The following is a 13445-nucleotide window of genomic DNA, read 5'->3' on the forward strand; positions in this document are numbered from 1 at the left end:
AACGTGTATTTAATTTAGATACATATAAAAATGCAATTATATACAATGTATATAATGACTGCACATATAAATCACGAAATTGAAATGTAAGATAATGATATATATCCTTCCATAATACAGGTTAAAATAACCTTTAGAAAAATGCGAAAAACAAAGGTTATTTGACAAAGGTAAATAATCTTACATGAATAATTTTCATAAATATTTTTCATAAACATTAATAATATACTACCATGTGTGTATATTATATTCATTTTCTCTATTAGTTACTGGAAAAATATTCATTTCTGAGTATGAAATCCTTGTGAATAAATAACACTATTTTTGTACATCGTTTTTGTCTTCCGATTTCAACAATACAATAAACTTTATCTTATTTGGGCGTTTCTCAGATTGATTAATAAGGAACATTCCATAATAAAGTGATACTCATCTTCCAAGGAATTGCAAACACTACATTTTCTTTCATAAATTGGTGTTCTGATGTTCATGCTTCTATATTTAATCTATGAGATGATACTCTTAATCTGGTCATTGATTGACAATTTCTTTTTAACATTGAAAAATTCTAGATAGGGCTGAAATTCAAAACAAGCTATGTTTCTCTATATTAAAGCTCTGCTCGATTCATTAATTCTACCATACCAATTTTCGAAATTGACCATTTATTCTTTGTTGTACAAAATATAAAAATACATCAATGTTGCCAACACTTTGCTATAGCCAAGCATCAAAGAAACCCAGAGTACATATTAATACTTTTAATGATGAACACCAGTTTACTCTATTTGAAAAAACAAATCTTAATAATCATTCTTTAACATATGATACACTCCATGAACATATTTGTTTTCATGTGAATGAATAGTTTTTAACAATAATTTGATAATATTTAAAAAATGTGTACATTTTGAGCTTGTTTTACTTAATTCCCCACATACAAAATAATTTTTTGTTGTTTTCTGTACCGCTAAGATTTTTTTAGAAAACTGTAGATGAATAATTTCAATTGCCGCATTATTAGTAAAACCACATACTTCGCTGCAGTAATTTAAAATAGGGGTAACAAGTTTGTCAAATAAATCCAATTTAGGAGAAAAAAAAAAAAAAAAAAGAAAATACGTGATCCATGTTGGATTTGAACCGCTTCACTCGTGACTAAAAATAGGCTTGTAATATTGTTGAATTCTTTCTTAAAAAAAAAAGAATAAAAAAGTCATTACCTAAATATAATACCTTAAGTCTTTTTAAGTTTTCAAAAGATATTGTTTCAATAACTGTCCTTTGTGAAGCTTGAGTTCTATTGAGCATATCACATTTTTTTTCTTTTTCAGATAAATTTATTTCTGTATATATACAAGTATGACTCGATTTAAAGCAAAATACCAAAGTCTTGACAAGTATGTACACACACTTTTATATTTTTATATAAAGTAAAAAAGTAGTCTTGACAATACAAGTATGTACACACACACACACGCGCGCAAACGCGCAAACGCACACGCGCACACGCGCGCGCGCACACACACACACATATATACATATACATATATAACAACAACAACAACAACACCACCAACAACAACATACAGAGAACAACCAAACATGCATGAGAGACCCTTAACATAGCATAAATTTATTAAAAAAGTAATCACGATTATCACATTGTTTTACACATGATAAAATCTCTTTTTGTACTAATAAGATAGAATCATAACATCTCATAACATTCTTTTTAATCTTTCCTGTAGCATTTGCAGCAGCAGAATCAAGACTTAGTGAAGAATAGAAAATATACTTTAAGCGTTAAATTTACTTTTTGGGTTGATAAAAATTCTCATTTAACGATAATGTTTCAGCATTAGTAAAATATTAGCTCAGTATCAAAGTGTAATTCTAAAGTTTTATTTGTTTCTTTTTGGTTTTCAAATGAAATTAAAACTACTATAATACAGAAAAAGCAAATATGCTTATTTGGACCACAGACTTAAGTTGTCCATTTATGTCCGTGTTTAGACCAGTTGAGTGGTCACAACATTGTAATTTACGATAAAATTAGGCCAAACTTATCGTAAAACCAAGTAACACATGTAACGTGTTATTTTGACTTAAAGAAATATAAACATAAGCTGATAACTATGCAAACACTACCAACAGTAAAACGCTGATTTTACATCAAGGGATCGTAATATGCTACTGATATAAATTGTAAGCAAGTTCGGTTCAAATTAAATAAAAAACTAAAGCTGCCTTTGTCAAAGGGACACACTGCCAAACACCCATTTATACTAAACGCAATTGTATAAGCCATATTGGCTTCAATGCTCAGAAACAGAAAATCATTATGTAGATATTAAATTAGGTCTGGCAGAACATTTATCATTTACCATCTCCGACTTACTCCTTCTTTCCTGTTTGAAGATGCTTACACAATTCGCAGGTACTTGATGATATTTTCGGAAAATCCTTCAAAGAGCAAATTCCTAAGCCAGTCAAAAAGCATTCAATTGGTGTAACAACACAAAAACCACAGTCAAATCCACCCTCTACTATTCCTAGACAAACAAGTTCATCATTTCTTGACACAAATACAGGTGCCCCTGAATCACCTTCCTTAGCAAAGCGTTCCTGAAAATTAATTGGCCACACCTCAAGTTGGTTATGAAGTATAAGTTGAAGACAATCGTTTTGCCAAGGAAACGTTAACTCTCGTACAATGCCACTGTCAAATGCAATACGACCATGTGAAATTCCGGAAGCGCTGCCAAATTTCAGGACGCCTTCATCATTTTGTATTGTCATACGGTCAGCTACAAGTCCAGATTCAAATGTATGTTCTAAAACAACAAGTTGATAATAAATAATCGTAAAAATAAGTCTGTGAAATACATGCTAGTAAAAGTTGAATGCATCAGAAGAAAGGGATATGATCAGCTTTGGAAATTAAGGAAAATGATTGCCTTAAAAGATGACGTGATAAAATCTATTCGAATTCTCTAAAGAAGTCAGTGTGATGTTAATTTCAAATATATTAGGCAAAAAACCGTGTGCGGTTTTTTTTCCATTAAGTTTAATCACAAATGTATTATTTCTTGCTTTGTAATGACTATATATAAAAGGATTACCGTGTATTTTACCGACAAAGTCGCTTATCTTTCCAGAAAGTGGACATCTTGATTTTTGAAGTTCGATCAATGCGATTTCCATCCCGCTTTTTCCATTACCACCTTCTTCGTAAGCAACTTTCACCACTTTCCCTAAAATTTCACTTGATTTCGGCGGCTGGTAAACTATACTGGCAAGTACTTCGTCAGAGTTTTCTGGCTGATTAATAAATGATTTGTTGCTACTCTTATCTAAATTTTTCTTGAGCAGCAAATGAGGCATAACAATGTGTGCGCATGTAAACCCATACAGGTTGTCTGAATCCTTTAACTCAAGAAACCCGCTGAGTGTTCCGGAACAAATGCATCCGCTCACCTCTGCCGCAATTTCAACATTCTGTTGATAATCAGAACTCTTTTGACCATTCCGTCCGAGTCTCATAAATGCACCTTCTCGTACATCAACTGCAAACCCATCATATTCATTTTCAAACGGATCTTCATCTATTGGTATAAAATGCTTAGCATGAACGTAGAAGACGATACATGGGCATGGAATTTTTTCCCATTCACTTGTTCCATAATTTTTAGACTTAATAGAGCCTGCTGAAATTCCACTTAACATTCTGTGTTTTTGTAACAGGGTCTTTGATTTTTTTTCGATAAATGCTTTTATCATTTTAGCATCGTTCGGGCTAACTTTATTTTTTGGATTTGTTTTGCTGAATGTCACCTCCCTTGTCTCCGCATTGCACTTGCCTAAAATACGAACTTTATGTTCATAAGTGACTCTATTTCTTAAGTCAATGTCCTCTTTCACACAAAGGACGAAAGCGATATTGATTTTTCCAAGTTCATTTATGGTATAAGCTGCATATACCCCATCAATCTTTTCTGAAATGCCTTTGATGTGCTCGATAATCTTGCCACAACATTTCTTCATGACAGATGATTTTCTTCCTCCTTCAAACGTTATAGCAATTGTTGATAGCTGATCCTTTGTTGGACGTATATTTTTACTAATCAAATACTCGGCTATATCTTCTGATTTCTCCTTCAAGCATTTTTCCCAAGACGCATCTACATTTAAGAGGACAGTAAAAATACCATTACCTTATGGCACTTACGATAATTCATGGTGTATATATATAATTAAATATTATGAAAATATTAAACTAATTTTGAAGAAAAAAACTTTGTTTAAAGTTAAATTGGCATTTGCATGCTTTTACAATATTTCAATGAAGAGGTACAGAAAGATGATTATATGTTGCAACCGTCCACTATCTGAATAATTTTTGTGATAATCATTGAAACCGAGTAAAATTCTTGATGAAACTTTAAAAAGAATAATACATGTCAAACAATAATTACGTGAAAATTCTTCCAAATAATTTTCACTAGGTATAGTATCCATGATGTGAGAACGGTTATTACTAAACCAAATCAATAACAATATAGTTGATACCCATTAATAGCTCAGGGTATTTTGAATAATTGTGTAAAAGGCTTGCTGTATTTTCCCTACATAAATAACTTAAACTCTCTAATACTTTGTCACAATAAGTGCATAAGATTTGTGATTAAGACAGTAAACTGAAATTTAAAACTCTATCGACTGCATATAAGTTACTCTACGATAATATTTCGATTTTTTCTTTGTCTACGATAACATTGAAAAAATGAATTGTAGTTAACCTTGTTAACTTTGATCTCAATGTTGTTTTTTTTTTGTTTTTTTTTTATTTGATTTTTTGATATATTAAAGACAAAAAAGATTAATTTTGAGGATTGATATTGATAAATAACTATATGTTCCTCTTTTTGTCCTGCCTAAAAGGATGGAAGATACTTATCAAATATCATGATTAATTTTGATACAGAACTGTTTTTTTTTTCAAAAACATTTCCGAAAGTCTCTAGATGCAAAAATAAGTTCTTGTGTTTTCAAATAAAAAGTACCATTGCATGTCGAGTCGGCCACTGTACTATTTTTGTCATGCTGGGTGACATTTGAAAGTTCCATTTCACAACTTTGTTTGCCACCTATTATCATTGATAAAAATGATTTCCTCCCCTTCGAATGAGCTGCAAACGAATAATGCCTTAAGGCCCGGTCAGACAGCCTTTCGCGTCTGTATCGCGGGTAAAATTTCGCGATTTTTTTGCCCGCGGTTGCCCGTGGTGGAAAATGTGCAAAATTGGCTTACCCGCGGTTTACCCGTGGTATGCCCGCGGAACAGACGCCGGCGACTGTTCCGTGTCCTTATCGCTGATGAAGCGCGGCGGTACCGTGGCCTACCACGGGTATAATAAAGCAGCCGAACCGGGCTGTAAAAATCATAACCGCTCAAGACACAGTCCCGTGAAGATCAAGCTATGGCACCGAACAAGAAGCCCAAGTCGAGTTCCCCGGCCAAGAAGAAGCAGCATGCGAGCAAGAAGCAGAGCGCGAAGGCAGCAGATGAAGGCAGCTTTGGATCTTCATTACGGAGCTCCACCACGAGACGATCGTACAGCCCAAGCTCAGGTCTCCTGCCAATCCAGTCGCGCACCCAAATGTTCCGGACCACCCTCCACCTCCTCCTTCGACTTCTTCTGTCAATGAGGAGCTGATGGACCTGTACCACTTGGTTTTGATGCTGCTGGAGCAGCAAGACGAGGTCATTACGGTGACAGGGATCCATGTTTACCCCTTGACGTCTGAAGCACAACTGACGAATGCTCGGCAAATCGCGCTTTTTATATACCTAAAATCAGACGTTGTACGCGACGCGATTAGGCCGTGGACAATCGTATTTGGGACGTGTACAAGACGCAATTGAACGTGATTAGGCCCGGTATTGGGGGTCTGTTTACGCGGAGAAAGGCGTTTGTCGTGCTTACACGCGGTACACACGCTAATGCACGTGATAACAACGCGGTACAGACGCGAAAAAGTGCTATGACCGTGGCTCCACCCGCGATTACCGCTAAAATTTCGCGTCCTTCCGCGTGAACCACGTCTTAACCCGCGGCCGTTGCACGTCTTAGCACGTTTGTTCCGCGTCTGTACCGCGTCTTTACCGCGTGTGTATCACGTGTACGCCCGCGATTACCCGCAGTCTAAATTTTTGGGCAGCCCAAAACTTTTTCGCGCGGCCAACCGCGTGTGAATTTCTTACCGCGTGTATCGACGGGTAAAGTACGGCTGTATCGCGTCTTTATCGCGACCTCAAACTGTCCAACAGCGTCTGCTTCACGGGCAAAACTTTTTGGCCGTTATTCGGCCGCGATACGCCCGTGGAGGGCTGTGTGACCGGGCCTTCAATCTGAATAAATTAAGTACAGTCTCAACCGTGTAAATACATGTATTATACCTTTTGATAATACAAAATTGCAATGCAGAATATGATGGTATCTGACAGATGAAAACAACAATATTAACTTTAAAAGAATAATATATTTTGGAAATTAACAAAGCGTAGACAATATGCACTACTTAAGGTATTACCATCCTAATGCATTACCTCCGCTTTGAAGAGTATTCAAATAGGCTAGAACTACTGTTAACTACATTGAAAATGAGGCCGTGGTTCAATCCCATAAGGGGGTCACACTTTTTTTGTCTTTCTTTTTCTTTTAACATTATTTATGTATGTCTCATGTCCCATTTGGAAAGAAAAAAAAGTGTTTAATTTTGATTTTTTTAATTTATATAGGTATTTATTGGCTAAATTATTGCTAAATCTAGCAATAAATATGGTACCTGATAGTTTTTCAAAGTGTAATAAAATCAAAACTATACCGGTAAATTATTTCATATTTTACAAGATCAAACCAATATACTTCTTTAAACATTTAGGCGGGAAACTTTGAAAAAAACAGGCACTCATTTGGGTAAATTTTAAGGATTTTTTAAATTAGGCTCCCTAAGTAGGAAAATGGTCAGACACGTGGTAAAAATGGTGGTGCAGGGTACATTTTTATACAGATTTCATTAAATTTTAAGTAGAAACCATAATTTTGCTTGTGTGGATTGTTTAGCTGAATGGTACTATTTGTTTCTTACAAAAAAAATAATGGGAAAACATTTTTCATTAGAATTTTTAAAGGTTTCTCATTTCTAAAAAAGGGCCCTCATAACATCCTAGCTTGAGTTCAGAAAAGTGGCCATAACTTGTTTTCCGTACGGTAAACTTTGTTTAAATTTTGCATACAGGTGTAATTTAAGGTATATATCTGACCTATGATGTCAATTTTATAGTTTCTCATAGTGCCCATTAGGGTGGTAATACTTTAACATTTAATGATAAGATCTATTTATGTAACATCTATATACGCTAGTCACTTAATGTGGATACGTGCACTGATTACACATGCACAAACTGGAACAAAAATCTGTTAAATATAAAATATATCATACATGTATATCAAGATTATTCATATTAAACTTACCCAGACATTGTTTTGCTTTCTCTATGCCATTTGATGAGCAATTGGCGATTATGTCATGCGATTCAATGCCATATTGTACATGTAGCCATCGTCTAAGATCAAACAGTTTCTGATGAAATTTGTTACAGTTGATAGTCTTGAGAAAATCTTCCATGGCTTCAGAACCTAGACAGTTGATTTGTATGTCTGTTGACGATTGATCAGAGGAAGAAACATCAACGATATGGCAATTTTGTACAGCTTTGATGTATTCTACGAGCTGATAGACTGGTGTATCAGTTGATCTTTCATCCAAAGGCGAACCAGTCATATCATCTTTATCTTTAATATAGTCTCTTATTACTTCATAAACTCGTTGATTCCCTTTAGCATTTTTTTTACCATTTTTAGCAATAACTTTTATCTGTAGATCAAGCAAGAAGTGCTCTGAAAAAAACAACAAAATAAAAAAACAAAAACATGAATCATGCATATCAAAAACAAAGTGAATGCTTGCGTGATTATCTGTAAAAGCATGTTTCCGTCTTTGTTAAAATGCACGTAAAACCTTACGTGCGCAGTTTTTATGCAAGATCAACAAGGTAAAGTTAGAAAACTGATATTTTGACTATGAATTATTTATATATACTGAACCAAAAAAGAAACTTTCGCAAAGTATGTGCCAGTTGTTCAAGGGTACCACTTAGATGTACACACATATATACATGTAGTAGCTTGTAAAACTCGTTTTGTTTGCAAAATCGGTCAGCTAATCCCCGTATAAAAGCCCGATATGTTTATTCAACGTAAAAATCGAATTTCAAAAGGATTGAAAAACTGTACTAACATATCACCATTCAAACTTGGAGAAAGTTTCTTTTTTGTTTCAGTAAAATATAGCTAGCTCAACTCATTTAAGCTATATTCTTATTTTAGTCTTCAAACAAGTAAATGTATAAATTAACAATAATGTTCTTTATCTGTTTTCCTTTTGTCTTCTTTTCAATGTTAACAAGTCTTTATTGAAAAGAGTTGTGATTTTCATTTTTTTTAAATTTAGTACCTTTAAGCTTCTTTTGTTTTCCCGCGAATCTTAGATTTTGCAGAAGTCGAAGCTCATTTTCTTTATCTGTAAATAAAAATACAAGTCGATCAATTACGGAAGTTTATGTAAATAATATTCAATAATGCTATACAGCTAGAGTATATGCGTATCCTATTTTCAAGTAATTCGGCATGTATATGAATGGGAAGAATACATCTATAACCCAAATATTTTGCAAAATTACTTTGACAGACCAACACTTGTGTGTTTGTTACTTCAAATCAACAACAACAACAACAACAACAACACCACCACCACCACCACCAACAACAACAACAACAACAACAACAACAAAACGTTTCTGTTCATAGTTACAAGCCACTTAAAAGGATATAGTTTGCCTACTCCGGAATGTTTTGTTTTATACATGTAGATGAAATTACTATAAATATTTATTGATTATTCTTTTACAAGCAATACTTTTTCAGAAATTTAATGTTCTTTTGATTGTTTATTCTTTTAGAAATAAAAACGTTTTTCTAAAAAAAATGTTTCTTGCATGACCTCATTTATATAAACTTATTACAGTGTGAAATTTTCAAACACCTTTTTCATGATATATGTCTATTCATTATTTTCATTTCAAAATCTGATTCTCTTTGTAGCTTCTATATTGTTTTAAATTTATTTTCTCTTGTAGCTATTTATACATTTTTTACAGGTATATCCCCTTTAAACATGAAGTCATTGGGCCAACGACGGAAAATCGTCGAAGAAGAGTCGATGTTGGGCCAACCTAAGGTCAACTAGGATTTTTAGGGAGGCTATGCCTCTCCAATGTTAAAACCGTTCATCTTATCTTACAGCAGCAGTAATAAGGTCAAAAAAATAGCACTTATCACCATTATTTAAAATTTAAAACAAGTTTTTGTTCTTAACCATCATACTGGCTATTTGTAAAGTTTATAATTCTCAGAGAAACTCTTGGTTTAGAACGTTGGCGTTGTGATTATTGTAAGAGAATACCGTAGTCTCACTATCATGAATGTTCTTTTGTTGTTATAAACCATTAATAGTTCCTAAAATATTATTTTTTGAAAAGACAAACTAATGATTAACTGTCGCTTAGATAACTGCGTAATAACTATATATGTACACCCTAGGAGGATGTACGCAGAAAACGCAACAAAACCGCTATATCATATAGCTGTAAGTAAATATTTTGCATACATTTAACTAAGAATTCACTAATTATGATGAACATATAGTTTGAAAACATTATATGATTGAACCATTTTTGCCGAAAAAAAACCCACTTTTTAACTACAAAACCCGTAAGGACAGTCCCAAGAATACATTTTACATTGGCAAAATAAAAACAATACTTACATTTTTATCTCAAATAATTCATCAATCAAACTTTTAACATAAAAGAATCTTTAAAAAAATATGTCTGGAAATTTATAGGTCCCTAGACTTTAACCTTTGATTTGAATAAGAATAAGTGCTCTTTTGTTTAGAAATACATGTATACTGTGGTCTACGTCTCAATGTATCCAGTAACCTCATAATTAGAATGACACAGGTCAGGGATCTATACAACCAGTTGTTTAGTAAATTAAGCTCATTTTTAATATGAATGACTTACAGTCGAGCATTGGGAATCCATCAACATATTTCACGAATCTTTAATTTGAAAACGATATTTGCCGCTGAAGCGATTAATAATTTGAATAAATAAAATCAAAAACATATATATTTGTGTTATAAAAATAATCGGCGGCATAAGGAATTTCATATTCATTTTACAACACTTGAAAAATTACCACATATTTTTTTTCAACAAAAACTTCCATAATACGCTATTTATAATACAATTCATAGAACTGACGCTTCGATGTTCTCATCTATTTGCGGGAAATGGTAAGACGTACATGATCGATAGGGATAACCCTACGTAATAACCGCAACAACAGATTTCCCGCAGTTCATATATCAAGTTAGTGAGGTTTAAACGATACATAAGTTGTTTGAAAAAAAAAACCCATATAACGTTGGCTGTGAATCAGGCGACCTCATCCTGGGTTCGAATCCCGGACGGCGCAGGTCACCTTCGTTGTAATTGATCACGAACTCCTTTCTACGGTCATTCGCACTGTACCTCTGCTCTGGCATGTGCAGAAGTTTTAGTTCCTTGTGAAAGTGAAGGCATTTAGTACTCTGGTTAACTGTCTGACAGCCTGCCCAGGAACGATGCGGTGGTTGACTTGTGCTCTGGTGAATACAATTCGGCTTATTATCGTGATCCGGAGTGAAAACTACTAACACCACCACCACCCATATAACTTCCTGATCATTTTTTTACTGAGATTGATTCATTTTGAATAAGCTTTGCAGATATGTATTTTTTCAAAAAAATATTTAGCTTTAATAATTATCTGAAGCCGTCAAAGTCAGCGACGAGTAATGAAATGGGAATAATTTTCTTTTGAAATATGAATAATAAATACCATGATTTTATTCGAGGTTTGCTTGAGAGAAGACAACTTTATGTCTGTAGAGCATGAATATTAATACTAATCACAATACAGTATCTTTATTGATCTCAGTTATGTTATGGACCCTTTTACAGTACGATGTTTCCATAGCAACGAATGTTGCATTTCGCGCATGCGCATTCTCTGCGGATGATCACGTGATCAAAATCGTACAATGGGCTCATAAAATGGCGGCTTAAACGCTCGGTAAAAGCAGTGAAATTGAGGTAAGCATACAGTTAACGTTTAATCTATATGTAAAACTAGGCCGCACGGAACCCCTGTATAAAAACCACGTACTGTTCTGTTAATGGTTACTTTGTAGCTCTCTCTGTTTAGGCCTGAAAGTCGAAAAAGTTGTTTTGGGTGATGAGTACAATGGCCGAACTGGTACTAAAGTGCGTTGTGTTCATTAAAAGAAACGCATTTTGAGTAAAATTAGAAATGGCATCTTGTGCACAATTGCAAGTGTGCCCGTCAAGAACAAAGTCAATAATTTGTAAAGTTGCATAACGGAGTTGTGCATCTTTTTAAAAAACGAGTACAATGGTCGAAACAAATTTAATAAGTACAATGGCCGAACCATTTTATTGCCTGTCCTATTTCGTCAATTTTGTCATTGAATTATGCTTGTTTCTCGCTTCCTGTCTTTGAAATCACACAAATATGATATTTGAAAGTGAAAAGTAGGAAGAAGTTTTAAATTAAATGAATTCAGTTTGCTTGCTATATGAAAATTGTTCATGACGGGCCAACTTGCAATTGTGCACACGATGTTATATAATATTTATATGTTAAGCTGTCCAAAGTGCAATCATAAAATGTTTACAATGAAGATCTCTGAAATCTGTCAGACTAAACTCTCATTAACTCTTGTTATATAAAACTTTTAAAGAAATAGGGTATTTTTGCTCTTTGCCAATCCTTTACCACGTTGAATGCCTGACTGCTCAGACGCATTATAATACAGAACAGAACTTTTTTAATTCAGCCTACAGTAAACGGTTGAAAGATGTAAGTAAACTTTTTAAATATGTAATATTTTTTATTTTTGTTGTTGTTGTTGTTTATTTAATAAAATGATTCTTTTTTCATTTCATTTCTTTTGTCTCTTGTCACAGTTTCGTGTATCGGAACTATTAACACGTGTGATTTGATTTAGTCATGTGATAAGTATAAAATGGCGGATAGTGTGGATGAATGAATGAATTCTTACAATCTGCTAATGATTACTTATTAACCTTGAATCTTTTCAACAATACTATATTTTTTAAATGTAGATGAATATATTTAAGGTAGAATTTATAAAAGAATGGCTGAGATATGCAAAAGACCGTGAAGAAAAACAAGGACAGGGTGGAGACAACTAACTTTGACAAAAGTCATTTAAGTAAAAAAAAAATAACTCTATAAAGACATTCAATATGTTTTTTTCTATGTGAATTTATAAAAATCATTGTATATATATATTGTATATATATATCTTAAATGATGTTCTCAGATCTATATTGGTTAAAAAAAAGATATTCCATTTGCTTTAATGTATTCTGAATTAAATGAAAGTTAAATATGTGTTTGGTTCATTTTAGAACAAACACAGTGCCAACCAGTAAAAAGGCATTATTCGGAAAGATATTATTTTTTAGTTTGTCAGACCTGAAGCTAAGGATGATATTACACCTGTGTGGTTGGCCAAATGATTTTGATAAGAGTAATGTTTTTGGCCCATATTTTGGGCAAGCATAGCTGATCAAATTTGTATGGTTGACCCAACAAAAGGCCAATAATGATGATAAAAAGTATGATGTTGGCCCAAAAGAGGGCCAGCAATGACATGAATTTATATGGTTGGCCCAATGAGTAGTTGGGCCATTGAAGGGCCATCGATGGTGAAGACAAAAGTGAAATTAGCCCAACAAATGGCCAATTATGATAACTTAATTTGTGCGATCGGCCCAACAAAGGGCCAACAATGTAGTCTTAAAAATGTGGTTGGCTCAATGACTTTGTGCAACTTAAGGGAATAAATGTGTATTTCTTTTCAAACGGATACAGGATTTTTAACTGCACTGTGACATGTATCTCGATAATACTTAGTTGGTTTCAAATCATGGCCAACTGACCAAGAAGAATTTTTGTCTAAGAATAAGCTCTTATTTGTTCAAATTAAAATTCTAGGACAAACCTTTAATCTGTTGCTCTATCAGTTGAAGTTTCAATTCATGCTGAAGAAAAAATGTTTAAATGTTGCATCATATATATTATTCGAACCATCCGCTTATCGTGCATAAACATGACGGAGAAGGTACTAAATTTTTATTATATCTATTTTGGTAATAGTAA

The 13445-nt window shown here is 33.5% G+C and overlaps 1 protein-coding gene across 1 annotated transcript; it reads right to left on the minus strand.

Annotated features, from left to right (window-relative positions):
- Nucleotides 1-1880: 1880 nt before the first annotated feature.
- Nucleotides 1881-10134, minus strand: LOC132739434 (uncharacterized). The gene is made up of 5 exons (XM_060727152.1): nt 10092-10134; nt 8584-8649; nt 7542-7967; nt 3138-4217; nt 1881-2837 (listed from the first exon to the last, which is right to left on the minus strand). The coding sequence occupies exons 1-5, from the start codon at nt 10132-10134 to the stop codon at nt 2398-2400; spliced, it is 2055 nt and encodes a 684-aa protein (XP_060583135.1). The 3' UTR covers nt 1881-2397.
- Nucleotides 10135-13445: the final 3311 nt, after the last annotated feature.

Source organism: Ruditapes philippinarum, unplaced genomic scaffold (assembly GCF_026571515.1).
Source record: "Ruditapes philippinarum isolate M1 unplaced genomic scaffold, ASM2657151v2 ctg2405_1_1_1_1, whole genome shotgun sequence".
Lineage (NCBI taxonomy): Eukaryota > Metazoa > Mollusca > Bivalvia > Venerida > Veneridae > Ruditapes > Ruditapes philippinarum.